General features: G+C 37.8%; 1 protein-coding gene across 8 annotated transcripts in view; it reads left to right on the top strand.

Annotated features, from left to right (window-relative positions):
* EYA1 (EYA transcriptional coactivator and phosphatase 1) overlaps positions 1 to 22730 on the top strand; it is a 164422-nt gene that overhangs the window by 55984 nt on the left and 85708 nt on the right. Inside the window, exons 1-2 of one of the 8 annotated variants that reach the window (XM_048077020.2) lie at positions 8936 to 10050; positions 11477 to 11612. The exons of 1 other annotated variant lie outside the window; for it this stretch is intronic. Coding sequence is in view for 1 of the 7 variants with exons in the window: in XM_048077013.2 (XP_047932970.1) it covers positions 17091 to 17117 (27 nt within the window). In the remaining 6 variants the exon portion in view is untranslated. 6 more of the 8 variants (XM_048077017.2, XM_066993088.1, XM_048077013.2 and 3 more) reach the window with 6 other exon arrangements.

Below are 22730 nucleotides of genomic sequence, written 5' to 3'. Positions count from 1 at the left end.
TCTTTTCCCCCATTTTAGGCTCTCAGGTTGACAACAATCTTTCCGTTTTCCTTGAAACAATCTGATAGCGTACAACTTCCCAGCAGGTTGTGTAATGAAGCCTTTTCAAGACCTATTTGATATAAAATCAGATTCATAATGAGCTCATACATGGTGTCAGTTCTTGTGGCTTTTACTTCTTTTCCAGTGATCTCATCCCTCACTATTACCCCTATGCTGCCTTTTGTTTTATTTTCTAGTATTCATCAAAGTAGGCTGAAACAATGAGTAAAAAGGGAAGAACTTCTTAACTGATGTCACTCTTACTCATGACTGGCTGCTAGGTGGTGAGGAAGAGAAGGTCAGGCTGGCCAACATATAAGGCAGGACACTCCAGTTTTGTACAGCTTCAAGGCTGAGATGCTGACTGAAAAAGAAAGCCCAAATGATAGCATAATGTGAAGAAGTGACTTCTTGATTGCAGCCATAACTGCAAGAACCCAACCAAATTGAGGAAGGATTTTGTTTTCCTTCCTTCAGCAGGTCTACAGAATGAACCTGATTTCTTGAGGTAACACTCTGCTTATATGGGTAGGGTCTGAAAGGATTTCCTGTGGCAACTGACAGATCTTACCCTCTGGGGAACTGTCTTTCTACATAAAACAAAGTTGCTCTGTCAGCAAACTGAAAAAGTTCATTAAAATAACTGAACAGAACTGTAAATGGAGGTCAGGCAGTTTCTTGTTACAACTTGGTTTCCTAAGGAAAAAAAGGCTTTTGCAACCACATTCTTTGTATGTGTCTGCCTAGCTGTACATCCTCTAATGATAACGTCTTGATTCATTGGGAAATCTCAACCCAGTCTGATGGAGATCTAGCAGTCTCAAAAATACCACACTCCTTCAAGTTTTTTAAAAACAGGCAGATGGGTTGTGGAGGATGTGAATGGATGTCCTTGGCTGGTGGTAGGCTAAAGACAAATGTATCTTTCAGTAGCCATCTGTAAATCCATAGGAAAAGGCAACCCCATACTGACCACAGAAAGGTTGGAGGCATGCGGGTCTTCAGTTGAGGTTAGCTGGGGTTTTGTTAAGAGATGTGTGGCAGAATTCATCTCTGTCAACCCTAATCCATATGCCCTCAGTGCTTTTCAGCCCAGATATTGCACTTCTAAGCAACTTGCATCCCAGAATACTAACCCTTTCCTCTTAGGGGTTACAGCATCCTCATCAACAAACCTCCCCATCTTCTCTCTCTCCTGATTCCCCTCATTCTGTCCATGATCTTCTCTCCAAGTTTCCCACTATGAACCCTTCAAACCTATTGCAGCTGCTTCACCACCTCCCTTCAGCCTGTTTTAAGGTTCTCTTTTGAGCTGTCTGGGCTCCTGCTGGCTGCCCGTAGTGACCACCACTGTCTCCCTTGCTGCCAAACCTCTCAAGGTTCTCTGTGCGGGGAAAAAAGACATCCTCCTTTCACCTACTCTTGGTTTTCAGGAGATGTATAAAAGTTGCTTAGACGCAATAACTGTGAAAACTGAAGCCTACAAACTGTAAAAATATGGTAATCTCTGGCAAGACACTGTCAGTAACTCTAAGGCTGTAATTCTGTCTACTCACAGCCTTGCTCTAAAATACCCTGCCTGACCTTCCTGGCACATTGTGAGGAAAGATCAAATATAGTCAAATGACAAAAATCTTTCATTTATAACTCTCTGTCATTAGCTTTTTAGGGAGGAATGTTAAAGCATGGTTTCTGGGACTGTATGATGGGTTACCAGGTTGATTATGTCTTATTCTGGTTTTAGCAATGCTTTTGATCATACTTTTTTGGCATTTGTACTTTTAATTATGTCAGAGGTTCCCAGGATATTAATTTTCAATGTATCTAAATAAGCATTTCAGCAAAGAAATTAATGAAAATGTCTGTAGAGATGAGGATTAGGAGCAGCAGGAGTTTTGTAACTCTGATTAGGCTGGGGACTTTTCCTCTGGGTATAAAAAGGCACCAGGGCATCCTGAAGAATCTATATGAAAAGACTGCATGTCCCTTGTGTATTTATAGATAGTAGATGGGGAGATGCAGACAGTGCATACTTAGAATTATCCCGTTATTTTAGATAGTGGAAAGCAGGGGTGAAATTTTCAAATTAGAGTGTGAGAACATAACCATGTGACTGTTATTAAAATTAATAGGAACTGCATAGTTCAGTCTCTCCTCACCACTTTGAAAATTTCCCTAGGTGTTTCTCTATGAATATTTATGCAATCAGAAATAAAATCCAGACTATGAAGCAAATGCCAGTGTAAATACTAAGTGATCACATAATTTACGTGTTTTTAATTATTGACATAAATTCCACTTTTGTCCAGTAATAAAAAATGCATGTGACAAAGTACTTAAACACACACAATAATAATAATAATAATAAAAAAACCAGCAATTATTGCAAAAAAGGAAATACTACTCTGGTTTAGTTTATAAACAAGTCACTGAACCTGTTTGCACTTTTAACAAATGTATTTTTAAGTTAAGTAAGTATTTTAACTTAAGTAAGTTTAAAAAAAAAAAAAAGACAGATGATGGAGGTGATGATGTCAGTTCGATCACCAGATATCAAACAGCCTTTTGGTAGAGTACTGATGTCAAGGTTGTGTTAAACTAGTTCTTTGTATTCAGAAGACTGTACCTGCACTGAAGGCCTATATTAGAAAGGTGCAAGAGGTAAAAGGAAAGGGGTACGCACTTGTTTAAGAACCTGAACATTTACAGTGTTCTCTGAACAGCTGCTACTGGCTTACTAAAATAAATAGGGGGGTGATATTTATTTGAGTCATGAATGGTGTTAATTTATTACGCTTTCATTCAGCATCATAAATCCAAAGGAAGGTAACTACCAAGGTGCCTGGTTCCTGATTACCAGGTCAATTCAGGGAAAAAACAAAAGATGAAGCAGCTATGTTTGAAAAAAATAATAATTATTATTATTATATATATATAGTGTGCTGTCTGCACTCTAGACAAAACTCAAAACCCCCAGAACAAATTTCAGCTGCTATCCTGATTGTACTGCTGCTTTCCTAGGATGGGTGTAGCTGGGTAAAAGAATAGTAATGCCTGCAAAATGAGAATATTTCTAAATCAATATAATCTTAAAAAAAACTGTAAGGAAAATAGATATTCTGCAGCTTTCTCTGTGCTTCCATTTCCAAATGGTTTCTACATTTCTGAAGTTCTGTCAAACCAAGTAGCACTTTTCTGCAAAATAATTCCATCACAAATTAGTCTGTCATAGACTTTGTCAGTTTATCTTAACTTCTCTGCAGTATGGACTGAATACTAGGTACCAAACAAATATCAAGAGAAAAGAAATGTTATGCTTTCTCTCTGGAAAACACAGCCTTAACCCAAACATCCTCCTCCCCTGAAGTTGCAAAGCAGTGAAATTCCTCCCAAAGACCTCAAACTGAAAAAGGAAACAGTCACATCTCCAATAGGACCAAGCTGCTCAAACCCTAGTGAGACTTAGCGTAGGAGTGATTAAAAGGCAGAGGAGAAACATATAATAAATATAATAATATATATTCTCCATATATAATATATTGTTATATTTATATTTTCTATATATAATAAACATCATATTTAGTATAGCAGTACTATATATAATAAGTATAGCAGTACTAAAGATAAAAATGATAGAGAGTGATCCCTTATATATCACAAGCAAAATGTTAGCTCCCTCTTTATTCTGTGGAAAATCTAAGAGAATACATAGCCTTGGGAAATATGTTTGGTTCTTCTATGGAGGAGAGATTAACCAGTTTATATAAAGAAAGACAAATTGTGAAAATTAATTAATCAAAGGGTAAATTGAAGGAAGGCTGAAAAATCATGCCAGATAAATGTGGGTGTCATTAGCTGTTCACAGTGGCTCATAAACAGCCGGATAATAGAACTTGGTATGGAAAAACATCCTTGATCAACTACTGTCAAAGTATTGTGTCCACTGTGAATATAATTCAGCATATCTGCAATTCGTACTTTGGTGATCCAGACCAAGACAGCTGAGAGCATAATCACAAAAGAGATCTAATGGTCTTTTCCACTCCCTTCTCTCATCTTCAAAGTTAAGAGGAGGGAAATAAGCTTCCAACACACAGTAAGACAGTCACCCCTGCGTGGAAGGACTGACACCTCAGAAACTATTTATAATTTGGTTAGGGGCTAGGCACCTTCGTGTTGAATGACGCATTGACCTTTCTGATCAACACTTACTGAAAAGTAATTTCTGGAGCTAACAAGGAATTATGTAAATGGAGAAGTAATCAGAGAAGGTGATCAAGACTGAAGAGATTAAGAACTCTTTCAGGTTGCAATTATGAGAAGATGGTGGGGACGCTTTTAGCAGGCTTCAGTAATGAAGTCAGAGCTGTGACTGTAGGCAGGTGAGGAAAATGAAGAAATTTAAACAGTAAATCAATATTTATGTTTTCTATTTTTTCTAGACTTTAATGAAGACAGTGTTTCATATATTTCAGTCCAAATGGTTTTAAAAATATTACAGGAAAAACTGAAAATAAACTTTCATGAATAGCTCTTTTGTTTGTGTGTGTGTGTGTTTTAAACTAAAAAGATACTTTCTTACTTTCACCATCATCTCATCCAATGACTGATAAACATTCTGACAAACATGCAAAACATTCTAGTAAACACATTGCTAACATTCCTATTGAAAAAGTCTTATAGACACATTTGTGAAAATGGCAGGTGAGAAAAACATTGATTTGATCAGAATCGGTTTTTTTTTTTCAGAAAATGCTTCCTCTGTAGCAATAGATTAGCCAAGTTCATTAAAAGCTAGACTAAAGGCAGGTTCTACCAGTCAAAGGGAAAATGCAGAAACTCTACCTGGGACTGATTCTGCACTCCTCCTCTTGCCCACCCAATCCCAGAAGTGCACCAGCACTAAGGAGATAATGTGCAGTTGCAGGTTTCTGCTGCCATCTGCAAATCTGAGAGCTGCAGTTGCACCTCTCCATGAAGTGAGCTTCAGATTTGAACCCAAACCCTTCCTGCAGGTGCCTGCATGCTGCTGCTGCTGCTTCTCTTACAACTGAGTCATTAAAGTGCCATCTAGGAAGTGAGAGTGTCATCTAGGAAGTGAGGCGCATGGGAAATAAGGAGGTGATATGTGACAGCCAACTTGGCTTTAGTAAGGGCAGACTGTGCCTGACAAATCTGGTGGCCTTCTGTGATGGGCTTACAACATTGGTGGACAGGGGAAGAGCAATTGACTTCATCTACCTGGACTGGTGCAAAGCTTTTGACACTGTCTCACATGATATCCTTGTCTCCAAGTTGGAGACATAAATTTGATGAATGGACCACTCAGTGGGTAGGGAATTGGCAGGATGGTCACTCTCAAAGTGTTGCAGTTGATGGCTCAATGTCCAGGTACAGATCAGTAATGAATGGTGTTCCTCAGGGGCCAGTATTGGGACCGGCACTGTTTAACATCTTTTTTGGTGACATGGACAGTGGGATCAAGTGCACCCTCAGCAAGTTTTCCGGTGACACCAAGCTGTGTGGTGCAGTAGACATGCTGGAGGGAAGGTTTGCCATTCAGAGGGCTCTGGATGGCCTTGAGAGATGGGCCCGTGCAAACTTCATGAGGTTCAACTAGGCCAAGTGTATGGTCCTGCATCTGGGCTGGGACAATCCAAAGCACAAGTACAGACTGTGTGGAGAATGGATTGAGAGCAGCCTTGAGAAGAAGAACCTGGGTGCGTTGGTTGAAAAGAAGCTCAACATGAGCCAGCATTTTGTGCTTGCAGCCCAGAAAGCCAACCGTATCCTGGGCTGCATCAAAAGAAGTGTGGCCAGCAGACCAAGGGAGGTGATTCTCCCCCTCCACTCTGCTCTTGTGTGACCTCGCCTAGAGTACTGCGTTCAGCTCTGGGGTCCCCAGAACAAGGATACGGACCTATTAGAATGAGTCCAGAGGAGGGCCACAAAGATGATCAAGGGGCTGTCCTATGAAGGCAGGCTGAAGGAGTTGGGATTGTTTAGCCTGGAGAAGAGAAGGCTCCAGGGAGACCTTTTAGTGGCCTTCCAAGGGGGGGCTATAGGAAAGCTGGGGAGGGACTCTTTGCCAGGGAGTATGGTGATAGGACAAGGGGGAATAGCTTTAAGCTGAAAAAAAAAAAGGTAGATTTATATTAGATATCAGGAAGAAAATCTTCACTCAGAGAGCGGTGAGGCACTAGCACAGGTTGCCCAGAGAAGCTGTGGATGCCCCATCCCTGGAAGTCACAGAATCACAGAATGGCTGTGGTTGGAAGGGACCTCTGAAGATCAACTAGTCCAACCCCCCCGCCAATCAGGATCACCTAGAGCACATTGCGCAGGATGCATTCAGGTGGGTTCTGAGTATCTCCAGAGAAGGAGACTCCACAACCTCTCTGGACAACCTGTCCCATTGCTCTGTCACTCTCACTGTAAGGAAGTGAAAGGTTAGGTGGGGCTTTGGGCAACCTGATCTAGTGGGAGATGTTCTTGCCCATGGCAGGGAGTTGGGACTAGATGGTCTTTAAAGTCCCTTCCACCCTAAACCATTATACGATTCTATGATTCTAAGTGAGAGACATGAGCTAGGTAGCAAGAGCCGGGGTTTGAGGGCTGCTCAGCTACCTGCAGGTAGGTCCTGAGACACAGGAGGGACCACTAACCACCATTCTGCCCCACATTCCATTGCAGGGTCTTCTCCATCAGTCCTTGTCCTAGCAGACGGTATTTCTTTGAAGATCTGGATGCCGTGATGTCTTCTGAATCTCATTAGGCCTCATAAAGCAGCAAATGGTAGCCTAAGTACAGTGCATACCTCTGCAAGGGGAGAAAAGGCACTCAGTATATACAGTAGTACAAGTTAAGCACCAGAAGGAGTTCCTATCTGACATCATTAATTCTTTCATTTTTCTTAGGTTATGTCCAATACCATTATTTCGGTTGTGTTGTAAGTTAGATTGAAACCTTGGCCAATTTATGGAGTCGAGAGCAGTTTGGAGGCATTTATTTTTTCCTGGAAGACAAGAAAAAATATTCCTTTAACTTTATTGACTCAATTTTTAACTATCCAGTATAATCACTCAAAATTTTAATAGCATATCATAATTTATTTATTGCAATTGTTAATCAACAAATATTAATAAGATGTAAACCTTCACTTGGTATTCAGGTATGATAAATGTTTTAGTTCATGTTCAGTTTTAAAGGCTGAACTTCAATTTGAACACTTCAAAGCATACTTTTTTTTTTCTATCAAGCCTTTAGAAAAGGATGGTTTAAAATTTCTTAGGTTGTGTTGTTTTTGCTGTTGTTTTGAATTTTGTAAATCCATTTGCACATCTCAGAAAGCAAGCAGAGTAAGAGATAAATCTGTTCTTTGGGTTTTTCAAATCATGGAGCTAATCCACAATCCATTCAAGAGAACAAAATTTTGGGGTTTACTTCTGTTTTTAGTACACTACACACTATTGAGATGTTAATTTGGACATTGTCACATTTGGTGTTATGGAAGGATGCTTTGGTTTATTCTGGGCTGGGAAGAAAGAAACATTTTTTCATATGCTAGAAGAGATATTAAATGAATTTCCTTAAGCAAATGACACCTATGTGCTTATGTCATGTTGATGTGTAGAAATCTTGCAAAGTCTACATGTTGCCATTTTTATTATTTATTAGGTTATCATTTTCCCATTGATGTCTGCACATGTACTTTCATGTTTGTTGACAGTTAAATGATATCACTGCTTTCTAATTGCTAATAGCTCTCATTACATTTAGTTCTCTGGTATTTGATGGAAGGTTATTGGTATTATACATGGATCTTTCTAGCAAGAGAAAAGCCATGTATGTGCTTAAACAGAGCTAAAGTTTGAAATTTGGCATGTATCTTTAAACCATACAGTACAGTTTTATTGAAACAAAGACACTTATGTCTTACAAAGTTACAAGCAAGCTTAGGTGAGCATAAAGATTTAGCAAATCAGTGTCTTAAACCAATCTCTTAAATCACTGTGATTTATGCTTTTTTTATACATAGTCATGAATTTCTAAACCAAAAGTAAACAGCAGTCTTCAAACCTCTTATTCAGTGTCTCTGAAGTCCAGTTCTCTTACTAAATTAATGGGAGATATTTTTATTGCATATTAACTTCCAGCTATTTTTTCATTGAAGTTCATGTCAAGGCATTTTATGGTACCCATTCAAATTTTGAGAAACCTGTGTTTGGTGGACTTCAGTGCATGCAGACAGGAAGAGATAACTGGACCTGGATCCTGCAACCTGAGCTGTGAGGGTAGGCTCTGACACCAGTACACAACCCTTTTGAAATCAAAAGGATATTAATGGGTACCAGAGTCAACATTTTGGATCTGACTAGGGGTGGTCTAAGCTGAAGGACTGTTAAAGACTCCAGCACTGGCTGACAGGAACTTCCCAGTGTAGGGCCTGCTGAAATGTATTTCATCCTGAACATTCAGCAGATGTTCAAAAGAATTTTAGGCATCCCCATCTTAGATTACAGTAAAAAATATTTGATCTGCCAGTTGTTACTTTATGATGCATACTGTATAACTAGTTTTTTATTTACTTACTGACCAGAGAAAAACAAAAGCCAAGTCCTGGAACTCATCATCTAATAGAGAAAGATTTGTATAAAGCTCCTGCTGTGCTTGGTATACCACATATGCTTGAGGCCAATCCCATAAAAAGACTCAGCATAACATCAATCCTATTTTAATTCAGGCTTTAAGATGCATACATGATATTTTATAGTATTATGGAGGTGAAAATATTGATGGTGTTTCTTATTTAATGAAAGTTTACAACTATAAATAATAATGAGAATTTTATGAGGGAAGAAACTTGCAGGAAAATAAATGCATTGTAGGGGTATCAGTGCTGGTTTGCAGCAGCTCTTTCAGGTCTTAAAGAGGGACAAGAGCCTTATGGTGCCTGAGCTGTACCCAGCTGCAGGGCTGGGTCCCTTTGATTTCCCCCTTCCAAACTGTAGTCACCACGTGGTTCCTGAGACACTTACTGAATTCAAAACCCTTTCTGATGTGGATTAAAGTTCTGGAGGGGGAGCTTTCTTTCTGTACATTTGTTTTTCTTCTTAGTGTGGGGCAGGGAAGCAATTCATCAGTGGCTGCTGGGGATGGTGATGCTCTCCCATACGGCTGCAGCCCGCTGGGGGTTGGTGGAGCAGGCATCTGGGGCTGACACAAGAGCAGCACCAGCGGTGTCCTCACCCAGGGCAATAGAGCCATTGTTTGTGTCCCAGGCACCAGGAAGCATCACTTGAACCATCCAGTCTCTAGCAGGATAATTGTGAAATTATTTCAGGAAGTAGTCATCTGAAGTGGAATACATTGGTGGAGAACACTTTAGGCTACTGAATTTTAGGCTGTTAAATCTACTAAATTTTCCTGGGTGTATCTAACTTAGGTTTTGCTGCTTTCCAGAAGAGCTATTAAAAATCAACCCATATATACAAAGGTACCCTGCTTACAAATACGAAGAAAACGCCATCAGATGCACTAAGATAAATAAGCATTTTTCAGTTGTACTCAACACATTCCATATACTGCTAAATGCTAATTAATATGTTTTAAAATCAAGTTGTGACAGGTAAAAATTGTTTATCTCTGCTTACCCAGCTTTGCTTCAAGTTCATATAGTTTTGTTCTGTTGTGAGTATCATTGTGTCTTCTTGATTTTGTTATTGCATTATTCTGGCATTACTGTTGGAAAAGTGTTCTGCATTGTGTCTTTCAACATATAAATTGGCATCCGGAGTAAGGTGTTTTTTCATTTGTCTGTGTCTGTCTGAAACAGCAGTTTAGCAATACTATCTAGTGGAGTGCCTTGTGTACAGAAATTCCTGTAGTATAAAAAGCAAGACACCCTTGAAGACAGGTTCTCAGAACTTCATCAGGTGAATCTCCAAGGCAGATAAGACTGCTTTAGCCTTTTGTGCGTGCAATTGTGGTACAAGACAGAGGTGCAAGGTACATGATTTTATTTTTTTTTTTAAAGATACTGAAATCAAACTGTCTCTTGTTCTTAATTCTTGTGAAACCATCTTGAAATCCTTATTTTAACCTATTTCCTCTAAATTAATGTTGGGTCTGCAGAGACAAACGTACTGACTGCCCTTTGTGTTCTTTTTTTCTAAGCCTAATTCTGAAAGGGATCTGTCATCTCATGTTCATGGACTTAAAACATAGATTTAATTATGAATAATTGGTTTAGGAATCAAATATTTCTTTGGAAAGGTAGATTGTCAAGTAGGAAATATATGTAGAAAATCTGTATAATGCATTTACTTAAAAAAAAAAAAAAAAAAAAAAACCTACATTAGCAGCCTGGAAGTATCCATGCAGTAAAAGGAGTTTAAGCTTTGTTTACATTTTGGCTGCAGGAGGTGCCTCTCTTTAAGTATTTAGGTAAACAAACCAAAGCTGCTGTTTTCATTAGCATGTAACACAGAGCCCAGTTTCCTTACCTCAGAGAACATTAAACTAAAATTCAGTGGCAGAAAGCAATTTGATCTCTTGCAAATACAAATCTTGATAAACCTTACAGTATGGGGAAAAAAAAAAAAAAAGAAGCACCTTCAAATTTTGTACCTATTGACATTGCTTAATAAAAACATCTCGAGTGCTGGTGCTTCTGGGTGTGTTTCCAATAGCAATGTCATTGCAGGGCTCTGTGGATAAAGTTACCAATCCTTTGAATTCTGACCTTCAGTCTAAAACAGCTTTAGAGGTTACTCTTTTTCCGATTTGTGAGATTGCAGAGAAAAAGTTAATGCTGCTGGAAGGAAGCGGGGGAGGGCAGTGGGCTTGTCAATGAGAACTGGAACTTTGAAGCCATCCGAGAAGTTTTCCCCTGGCCTTGATTTGTAACAACAAATACTGGCAGTCTGATGCTAAGTAATTATATGAAGTTTCAAAATAGAGTATGCAGCTATTGAAATTTCTGTTAATACAATTACTGTAAATAAGATCCAGTTGATTTTAAGGGAAACTATACAAAGTCTGGATTCTTAGGAGAGCCATAGCCATCTAAACCTGAAATCTAGCTTCAGGTGATCATCTATGTCTATGGAGAGAAGAAACCTCAAAATTGGGAGCCTCCCTAAACACATCAACTGGAACTGTCTGTCTGTCTGTCTCCACCAAAGATAAGGGTTGGGATGACTATCTTAAGTTAAATGCTTCATTTTATGTGGTTACAGTCAGGCAAGAGGAATCTAACCCCTGCTGAACAAATGAGGGTCATGGCATAATTACTGTCAAGTTCAAAACAATTTATTATGGTAAATTTCATACAAACAGTTTAATGGAAAAGCAATTGATGAGAGTGTAAAATAAATTGCCCTTGTAATGATTATTTTAACTTAGACTTACACTTTTTCCTTTTCATTACAAGGCCTAAAATGTGGAATATTTATGAACTTCACTTTTAGAAGAGACTTCATCATTCCCGATCATCATAAGAAAAATATTTGTGACTGAGTGTTTCAAGGTTAAGGACGTTCATATTTACTGTATTCAGCTAACACAAGGTTTGTAATTTTATGAATGTGTGTTTATGAATCTTGTCTATTAAGCCATAAATGCAGGCTTTTCTTAGCCATTTGCCAGAGTGAGCTTGGATTCTTGTTCTGTTTTCTTCATAGTTCTAAATTCTTTAATTAACAATTATATTTCTTTATCTCTTTTTGCATTTGCTTTTCCAGTCTTACATGTCAGCAGCTGAAAAATTATGCAATAATTGACACAGATAAGTAAAATACAGTAACGATCTACTGCTCCATCTACTGTTGAACAGTGACATGCATAATGCTTCAGGAAAAAAATACGGAACGCATTTAGGAAATAATAACAAAATAGAATTTGCAACAAATAAACCTATTGTTTCTGTGGTTAGTGAACAAACATATTTTTCTTGCAGAATTAAGAATTCTGAATACTACTTTAAATCAGATCTGAAAAACAGAGGAACTTTCCATTTCCCTTTTCACCTTATACGAGGTGCTGACAAAACTGGTTTTGTTCATGTTAATGGAAAATAGTTGGAGAAAAGACGACTGTCTTTTAGCATTACTGAGCTGACTCATGTTATACAGTGAGCTGTATTTATATCGCTGGCAAAATATAAGTTATTGCTGTAAAAAAAAAATCCTGCAATGATTTGTGAATTCTAACTTTTTTCTAGAAGCACTAAATGAAAGATGAGGAAGGCTTAAATAGTTGTGGGAGTTTGAACTATGGAAAAATTGCATGTGTGTGAAATGATATGTTTTATAGTCTTTACAGAACAACGGTGCTTGATTATTTTGTCAGCTCACTGGTAATCTCTCATTTGTAGTGCATTCTTCATACAACAGTCTTCTGAGGAACTACAGAGTATGGCTTTTGTTGCCATTTAGAGTGATAGCAAGCTGCTTCGCATCATCACCGGTGCATTTGATTTTGCTTGTTCATTTTTGTAAGCAAATTATTATTCACACATCACAGTGAAGGATGATTATTTTCAATTTTTAGGCAATTCTGTTTCCATGCTGAGCTGGTGTAAAATGCTTATGTAAATGAGAAAAATTAGCTCTCTCCCTAGGATGCTCACAGGTTGCAATTTACTCCTTTCATTTCACACACTCTCTTGCAAAACAGCTTATTCACCATATAAAAACAATTACACAGCCTTCAGCAGGACTACTTTCATAAAGAGTTACTAACACATTTATGTATCTTTCAAGCTGAGGTTTTTGTGCAAAGAAGTGACATTCTCACCGACTCTTAGGTACCTCAGTGTTAAAAATCTCCCTGTAAAGCTATTGAACTTTATTGGAAAACAGAAACTAATTTTCAGTAGTTCAATTTAATAGATAAGACACTGCCTAAATTAAGACTGTTGTAGTTAGAGCTACAACATTACTCTTAAATCAGGAGCAGATCTCAAAACTCTGCCCCCCAAGTGTTGTGGACTCTGGTTTCCCCCATCTTTGGGGAAAAGCAATGCCATCACTTTTGGGTAGAGTGTCTACTTCAGATGATCTGAGGACCAAAAGTGATCAGTATCTTTGTGTGGTACCCATATGTATAATTACCTTGATGAGATTTCTAAAAGAAAAAGTGGTGTGGGAGATGTATGTATTGGAAACATTTAAATCTTACCTTCACATAGAAAACCTTCCCCTCCCCCTGCTAAAATACTTACTTATTCTTCAGTATTTTTTTTATTGTGTATATTTATACTTTACACTGGTTTTGTCTATAAACATATATGTCCTATATATTTTTCCCTGCTACATAATGGTTTTAAGATGCAAACAATTAGAAAAACAAAAAGCAAAAATCAAAACCACCACCACCACCAACAACAACAAAATACATCCATACCAAGATTTTGGAAAGCGAAAAATTGAGGAAGATTAGTGTATTTGCTCTCAACCTTGAGTTTGACCACTTGTGAGGAAAATCTCCACTTTTTTTTATATCATAGTTGTCAAGAATAATTTCAGAATCATATTAAGTCATGAACTCATTAAAAAAAGCTAAAGCAATATCCACTTCACATTAATAAAGACTACTGTTTCCTATTTTAAATTATACAAAATGATCTTTCCATTCATACTGACTTTGCTGACTTAAAATAAGTCTAATTCCATGCAAACTAGCAAAGGTGTCATTTTGGCTAGCTGCTCATGCACACTTCGAGTAAGAACAGTTGTTAGCAGCAATGAATTACTCTTAGACCTTAATTCATTATTAATTTTGTTTTGTGTATCTTGAAAGAATCTAATTAAATTGTCCTTCTCAATCACACTGCTCGTTTCTGGACAGAACAGCTAAAATGGTTCGATTCTGTCACTTTTTTTTGTTTGTTTTGTTTGTAATTACCAAGGTCTTCCTACTTTTTGACCACATGAGTAGCGTGAGACAATAAGGGCTCCTGTCAAATGCTGCAAACTTCTGCTCCAGCCAGGGACGTCTCTAGGCAACAGCTGCTATGTGTAAGATAAAACTTGTATGGAGACATAGGACAGATATTGCCTGTGTCAGAGGCTTCTGACGTTGCATTGCAGTTGTTACGGGAAGAGCTGCACGGAGCCTTCCAGGAGCGACAGGATACACCTTTTGCTTTACACTGGCCTTTCTGTATGTATTTATAATGTTAAATATTTCAGCAGCATCTCCTACTTAGAGACAAACCTTCAAACACTGTTCCATATCCACCTTATATCTATTTTTTCTTAATTATTAGTACATCTGTAATTCTGGCATCTAAGCAGCAGTCAGTATTGCGTTCAGAATGTACCCATTTTACTTGTGCTAAAGTGAGTGTATGACACTGCGTATGGAGTTAAAACCATATTGTGTGAGTAATAGTTGTAAAAATATACCCAACAGCTCATTGTACACTTGATATTATGTAATAGGCCCAGTCCTTCTTATTACTCTTGAGGTGCCAGCTGAGTCAACAGGAATGCAGAATCAGGGCAAATTCATGCTTGATGTAAACAGATACAAATCCCACTGAAATCTCTATTCCAAACCCGGTGTTAGTGTAATTGTGATTTAAAATTTATGTTGGGTGCCAGTGATCAACAACCCAGTCTGTACTGATTTGGTATGCAGTTAGTTGGAAGAACAAAGCAAAAATTAAAAAAAAGCCAGGTAAACAAACGTTTGCTTTATATGCGACAAGCATATAACCTGGTTTCAAATAGGTGAAGTTGAAATAATAATGATAATGATAATAATAATAATAAGCAATAATAAACACTGACTTAAAACAAATGAGGATCTGTTCCATAGTATCAGCTGTATGGTAAGTTCATAGGTTAGACTGTGCCATGGGGTAATGATATACACCAATCTGAAGTCTGATCTTCAGACATCAGATAAAGACCTTTAAGGTACTGTTTGATGGTTGTATAAACACAGAGGACCTCACTTAATCTTATATCCCTTCTCTGTAAGTCTCATTTATATGGCTTCAGTTCCCATACCATCTATGTGCGATACTACAGAAGAGATTAAAAAATTCAAAGTCGATTCTTTTCTTGCAATGCATCGTCAACACCTTTTTTCGGATCATCTTAGCCCCTGTGTAATTTATCCCAAGTTTATCATCACATCATCAAGCTCTGTATGTGTGTGGGGGGGGAAGTCTCCTAGTTTAATTAAATACAGAACATGGGCACACTCCTAAAGTTATTACTTAGACAAAATTCCCATTAGGGACTGCAGTTTCCATCAGTAAACCTTTTTCAGTAAGCTTTACTTTCACAATAGTAAAATTTATTCATATATTTGTGATGTTTGTTTGTTGTTATTAAGGTATATTTATGCAAAAATTCTCATGCAACAGCAGAAGTTGCATTCATTTATTTTTTTTAATAATTTCTGGATTTCCATGGCATCATTTAAATATCGCTGTTTTGGAGAGAGGGTTTTGGGTTACATTTTCCAGTGTCAGATAGTACCTCGCAGCAACAATACCATATTTTTTGAGATTTTTTCAGAAAAAGCTAAGCTTCTGCTTCCTGACAACATGTCCCTGACCTTCTTCATTTAAGTCGTTAGAAGCGGGGAAGCAAGACATATGTCTTTAACTCTATACAGGATGGGGTAGATTTTTATTTTAAATTGTCTTATTTACACTTGTAAACGCTTCAACAGCAAGTATTTTCCAGAGGATTCAGAACGATAGTTCAGAATGGCTGCATTTCCTTGAATTTGATTATTTCAGTGAATTTTACCTGACAAAACTGCCTGTCTCCATAACGAGTAATTTGTAGTTCTTTCACAGTTTAATATAGAACATCATGGATAGTTTTCTTGGCATGAGATCTGTTTTGTGAATATAAAGAAGTAAACGGATTCTGTTTGTCCTGGCTACCCGGACGGGCCCAATAGAAATCTGCTTATTTTGACATGAGTTCCCATATATGGTATGGGACCATCCCGAGATCCCTTTTCTGCACTAAACAAAATGAAATCTTAGGTGCGTTTTCAGCTAGAGGTTGACTTGTAGTTTTGCAAAACGATCTTCTTTCCTGAAGTATTCCCAATGTACTTTCTACAAAATAATGTATCGCTTACTTGGATGTAGTAGCCAGAAGACATTTCTCCTCTAGAAGTATTGCTTTCATTCACAGATTAGTTAATTGAAGGTAAGGATATACTAGCAGTGAATAACCACAGATTTATTTATTTTTTTAAAGAAAAAAGTTGTTTGAATCTATTTATACAAAATAACATTGTTGGTTTGTTTTTTTATTTTATTTTTTTCATTTTATTTAGTACTTTAGACCTGGCATAGCATGAAGACTTCTTTTTTTTTGGTACTGCAAATCATTAGGCTGTTTTCCTCATCATATTTGGACTACGTGTACTGAAAAACTGTAGAAAAATAAGTTACATGAATTGCAAGATACTCTCTACAAAGTGGAAATGCTCCAGAGAGCCCTGGACAAATGTAGTTATTGTGTATGTTATAATGGTTTTTAACATAACGTATGTATTTTTAAAACAGTTCCTTCTGAATTAGGAGCAACTAAAAGTGCTGTAATAGAAATGTATCATAAACCCATTCCAGTTTAATGGCTTACTAATTAAGTTATTTAATTACTTATTGATTGGTAAAAGCTAAGCTTTAAAGAGTTACTGTTACTTAATGCTCAAATTTAACTCTATGCAACCATCTCTCTCTTCTATGGAAATATTTCTAAGGTCTACGGAAAAGGCCTTTGCACAGTTCTAAATATTAAAACTTTAGTAGGCGAGTAGTAATAATTTAAAATACAAATTTGACTGTATTTATGATCGTCTTTAGAAGTACAGATATTTCACGTATCTGCGTGGCTTAAACTGTTTAAAAAGTTCCAGACACTTTATTTAATAAATACCTTCAAATTGGAGAAGGCTGGCTTAAATAGTTTTAGCAGACCCTTTCTTTACAAGGTTGCAAGAATCTCAGATATTTGAGAACAAATCTGTTACATATCCAATCAAAACGGCATGTCCGGACGTGCATGCTGCTTGTGTGCTTAAGAGCCTCTGTGAGTATCCTTATTTAGCTTCTCTCATTGATATAATGTTGGTTTAATTCCAGTTATTCTATTAGGACGGCTTTTGTTTAAAGCCGGCTTACTAGAGGGGACGCAGCGACACACAATTAAGCTATTTAAATGAGGAGGGAGCCGGAGGGAGGGCGGAGGGGGGGGGGGGGGGGGTCCCATTACTTGCTCGGGGCGAGGTGCGGGTGGCGGCCAGGGGCGCGCAGCCTCCGCGGAGCGGCAGCCTCCGCTGCACCTCGCCCGGGCCGGGAAGGCTGCCTTCAGGGCCGCGTAAGCCTCGCCGCTTTTTAAACCAATAAGGCCGGGAAAAGAGAATAGCTGCGGTTTGCATTACAAAAACAAAAACAAAGCCCAAAGAGGGAAGAAAAAAAAAAAAAGAGAGAGAGAAGAAAAAGGGGAGTGAGGAGGCTGAGCGGGAGCGGCAGCGTGCCCCCAGGCACTGCCTGGGCAGACCTACGCGGCTGAGCAAACAGGCGGCGGGGCCGCAGGCAGCCTCCGCCGAGGCTTTGTCTGGCTGCTTTGCGCTTCTTTTTGCGCTGCTTTGCGCGCCCCGCTGCGCCATGGCGGGAGCGGCGCGCTGAGCCCGCCGGCGCGGAAGCAGCGCGCCCCGCCGCCGAGACTGCGCGCCCCCCCCGGCAGCACCGTGAGTACCAGGCGGGAGGCGCGGAAACGGCAGGAGGGGGAGGAAAAGACAGGAAAAAAAAAAAAAAAAAAGGAAGAAAAAAAGGGAAAAAAGATGAAAAAAAAAAAAAGAAAAGAAAAAAAAGAGAAAAAAAAGGAAAAAAAAAAAGAAAAAAAGAAAAAAGAGGAGAAATTAAAAAAAAAAGGAGGAAAAAAGGAAAAAAAAATAAAAATGAAAAAAAAAAAAAGAAAATAGCCTAATTGCGAAACAGCCCCGCAGTCCTTCAGCGGGATTAACCTGGCGTGAAGGTGCAGGGGTGCTTTCTTGCTGCCGGTGAGAGCAATCCTCGCTTATAAATCACTAGGTATGGCACTTAATTTTGGCCGTGTTTCAGGCTGGGGTTTGCAGGCTTGCCACAAAGCAGATGTTAACATGGGTCTATTTATTGTGTTCAGCCAGGTTTGGGGATTCTCCTGTTTGATTTCCTCGAGTGCTAATGGTTCGTTAAATGTAAAGCCCGTGATGGTGAGACGTTACATGCCGGGGAAGGCAAGTAACACAGGGAGGGAATCTGCAGATCTTTCTAAAAGAGACACGAGAGCGTGAGAAAAATAATAAAAAAATTGGAAGGAAGAATGCATGACAGAGATTTTGACAGCGCTTTCTGAAGCAGGAAATCCTTTTGCTTAATGTGTTTAAATTTTCCAAACACCAAGGAAAACACACAGATCCCCACAGGAGAACTTTTCAAGATGACAGAATAAACATCTACACAAGTGGAATATTTGACGTTTATTGACATTTTAGGTGGCTTATTTAGAACTACGGGCTCAGAACGAGGAAGTTATGTGGCTTTTGAAGTTTCACGAAACTTACTTCTCGCTCTTGAGAGATCGAGAGCCCCAGAACATCCCCGAGTCTGCCTTTCTGTAGGTGTTTTGGACAAACACCAATAAGAGGGATGACTTCCTTTTGCAGTGAAACGTTTATTCTGGAAAAGTAAAGGTGTTAGTGCATTTTCAAGTGTTTCTCAGAAGGCTGGAAGGGTTTTTTTGGTGTTATTTTTATTTATTTATTTTTAAGCAAGCATTTAAGAATAATGTGCAAGCAGAAGAGTTAATAGCTTTCAGAGTAAAAAAAAAATAAAATAAAAAAATAGCACATTTCCTGTAGTTTGTTTAAATTTAAACTGATCACAAGCGAAAATTGGGGAAAGAAATGGAAATGGAAACGTTCAGTGCATCCCTGGAAGTTTTGAACATTAGATACCACAGATAAGGAATCTTATTTTCCATCCCTCACTGAGACAGTTTGCAAAGCATCTGCCAGGACGCAGGCTACTGGTTTGACATGTAAAATAAATAATGCCTATATGTCTGCATATATGTGTGTGTGTGTGTGTTGTGTGTAATGTGTGGATATAACACATTATATACTTTTTCAATACACATAACATAAATACACATATGCACGCCCCATTTTACACGTTGCTCACAAGCGCGTGCAGCGCGGTGTTCAGCCAAGCACCTCCAAGCTGCAGGAGTTTTCCCAAGGCCTGGTAAATGAGCAGCCATCCCCTCGGAGGAGCCCAGTGCAGTGACAGACTGCTTGAGTCACGGTTCGCCTTTGGAGTGAGCAGAAAAAAAAAAAAAAAAAAAAGAATGAGTAATCATTTTGTTTGAATTTCAATAAGTATGAAATATTTCTTGGGAGCCAAAAAAATCTTGGAGAAGCAGAGAGGCATTCTTAAATGTCTGGTCATAATGGGAGCATTGTCACACTGAGCACTTCTTTCTTAAAAGGGAGACATTGCTTGTGTTTCCAAACGTTTCATTCATAAGTGTGTGAACTCAGTATGCAGGATAGCACTCTCAGAAGAATTTAAACTAGTAATTAAAAATTAAATAGCTGTAATTATCTGCTTCTGTTTTAAGAAGTGCAATTTGTCTTTGAAGTATTTAGCAAAAGAGTTTTGCCTCCTCACTTATAGTCTAGCAATAAGATTATTTAAAGAGTGAAAGTATGATAAAGTTGCATGTGTTGTCAGCAAGGTGCCTTTTTGTAGCCAATTTCTATTTTGGTTTTGGAACGTTTGGGCTGCTGAAACCATTATGTCTGTAGATACTGATTGCGTAGAACTTGTAAGGAAGAAAAGAAGGCTGCTTGAGGAAAAAGTCTCTCTCCCTTCACCCCCTGTTAAAAATGACAGATTTTTTTTTTCCCCTAAGGAGGAATACTGATTTGAAAATTGCTATTGTCTATGAAATTTGTTTCTTTAAGTAGAAATGCACTTTAAGAGAAAGCTCGTGTGCTGGCTATAGTTTTCTGGGCTAACTTCTTATTTTCACTTAGAAAATTTCTTTTCAGCTGGAAAAATGTTTTAAATTATGGCTATTTAAAAAAATTGCTTCTAGCAAGCAAAAATACTGTGGAAAACCTGTAATTTAGACAAGTACCTACATTTTATTTGCTCTGTGCTGCTGAAATTTAGAATCCCTTCCCATTTACAGTTTACTTTTCACAGAACATTATTAACTTTTTGGCTTCATACATGATCTTCTGTCAGATGCTTTTGATTTGTAATTTAGCAAAGTATAATAAACAGTGCAAAAGTCATGAATTTTCCTCCGCATCCTGAGCTCTGTGGTAGGGAAAATGTGATAAAATGTGTACCTTGAGTCTTGTTTGATGATCTCTCAAAGCAAGTTTGCCTTCTGGAAATAATTTCTGGGGTTGAAGAGCATGGTATTAACAGATTTAATGTGGCTATTCAATGGATTGGTGGAGTACTATGTGAGGTTTAACAAAATGAGAGAGACAAATTGAACATCAACAAAACCTACATCTGTGAAGAATTATAAATTTAATTAGAAAAAAGGCAAACTTAAAAGACCTCATTAACTAATCAGAATTTGATGTTACTGATTTAAGATTCTTAAATGGATGAATTTTAAGTAGCCTTGCTATCATTGTCCTTTTTTTTCACGTCATGTGCCCATGTAGTGCAATCCACGCTAAACAGAAAGATGTGAATGTTACTCACCACAATCAAATTATACGCGGTAATATTTTTCATGTATTAAGGAGAATGTGCATGTCATTTATCATATACGGCATTTTTAGTTTAAGCAGAGTGCAGAGCATAAAGGGTGAGTGACAGCTCCTTTTTCTCTTTCTGATTTTTTTTAATGTGCCCCTTTGGACGGGTAAGGCCATTGCATTTTTTTCCAGTTTTTGTTTGATATGTGAGTTATGTTGCAGAACTTCAATTATCCAGAAATCTGTTGGCAAAATGGGAGAATGTACAAGAGCAAGCACACGCCACCCAGAAATGTTTTTATTCTATGAACTAGTCATCATAAGTGTGGTTCCTTACTACATTGTAATTTTGTACTACACATAAAAAACTGAAAGCATGTGAAGTGTAGCATTTTGTAAACTGTAACTAATTTCACTCACATCTGTGTCTAATTGTTGTCTGCATTCGCATTCTTGAGAGTAGATTTATTTTTCCTGGACCACTATGTGGATTCAGCTGACCAGCCTAAGTGAGGATTAGTTGTTTTAAAGTTATTTTGATTAAAGAGTCATTTTTAAATATGGTAACGTGCAACACATGGTTTAAATAATCCTTGAGACACAAAGGAATATATCTAAAGTATGTCTAATGAAAATGAAGATTGTGGATATGAACTTTCACAAATCATAGAGTGTAAGAGGACATATAAGGTATATATTTAGTTCTCTGTGAATGAGTTGGTTTTTTTCTAACTTCTCCCATGAAACCTTAAATGAAATGTCTCACTGTCAACACACGTGCACATTGATGTATATATTTATAAGTGTACGGAAGTTAATATATTTTTTTAATTTGGGTAAATAAAATAGTGAGGATTAAATGTATATTAGAGTTCAGTGAAGTATGAATAATACTGTAGGGCACGTCTGAAAGTATCAGTTAATTGAAACATCTATTTTTAAAGGGAAGTTTTTTTCTATCATAAAAGATACATTTTAAAGTATCCTATGCAAGAGGGAGTGAAGATAGCTCTGTAAGCAAACTTAGTTCTCACCTATAATTTTTTCCAGGTGTTTAGAAGTAACAGCAGAAACATATCCTAAGGCACTCTGCTGCAGTTTTGAGGGTAAAGGATTGAAAAAAAAAAAAAAACATTAAAACAAAATGCACAGTTTTGAATGTAGCTGCTCATCTAGTTTGATTTGGCATGCTCTGATGTATTGAAAAGCACATTATGCAGTACTTTAAGTACCCAGTTATAAAAAGATTGATGTTTTTTAGTGTGCATTATTACATGCTTCTTGACATCATTTGTAACGTTATGCATTGCCTGGCTGCCCCTAGCAGTTGTTTACTCTTGCTAGTAGTAATTCTGTCTGTGATTAAAAATAACAAAAAAACTACAGACACATAAGTAGGATTTGCTTGGATGATTTTTATGGCACTTAAAATGCCTCATCTCTCTTGCCTTTGCTCTGTGATCACTTAAGAGATGTCAGTTCAGGTTGAATGGAAACACACATGAAAGATTCACAGTGCAGACATTAGGACGATACATACCTTTCCCGGATAAGCTTTTGTGTGCTTTTAGGCTACCAGTATCTAGCAGCATATCTTCACCTGAACTTTATCACCTGCTGACAATCCTTACTGGCTGCACAGAAGAGTCTGTTAGCAGAGCAGCAATGTTTTCCTAATAGGATATGAAAATCTATTACTCACCTGAGTTATAAAAGGAGTTGTTTTATTAAACTGGAAAATTATTGCTGGGCTTCCCAGTGGAACCAGATTCCTTTTTCGATGAGTGAGCTCAAGAGGTAAATGCTGCAGCTTCCTAACATTTATTTAGCCAGAAGTGTTCTTTTAAGTCATTTTATCAGAAATCTCATTAGCGACTGGAATTTTTACGAGTAAGACCTTGTGCAATAACATGTGCTTTATTTTAATTCTCTGC

The sequence above is a fragment of the Anser cygnoides genome, chromosome 2 (genome assembly GCF_040182565.1).
Source record: "Anser cygnoides isolate HZ-2024a breed goose chromosome 2, Taihu_goose_T2T_genome, whole genome shotgun sequence".
NCBI lineage: Eukaryota > Metazoa > Chordata > Aves > Anseriformes > Anatidae > Anser > Anser cygnoides.
Note: the sequence above shows the minus strand (reverse complement) of the source record. Positions and strands in the feature narration are given on the sequence as shown.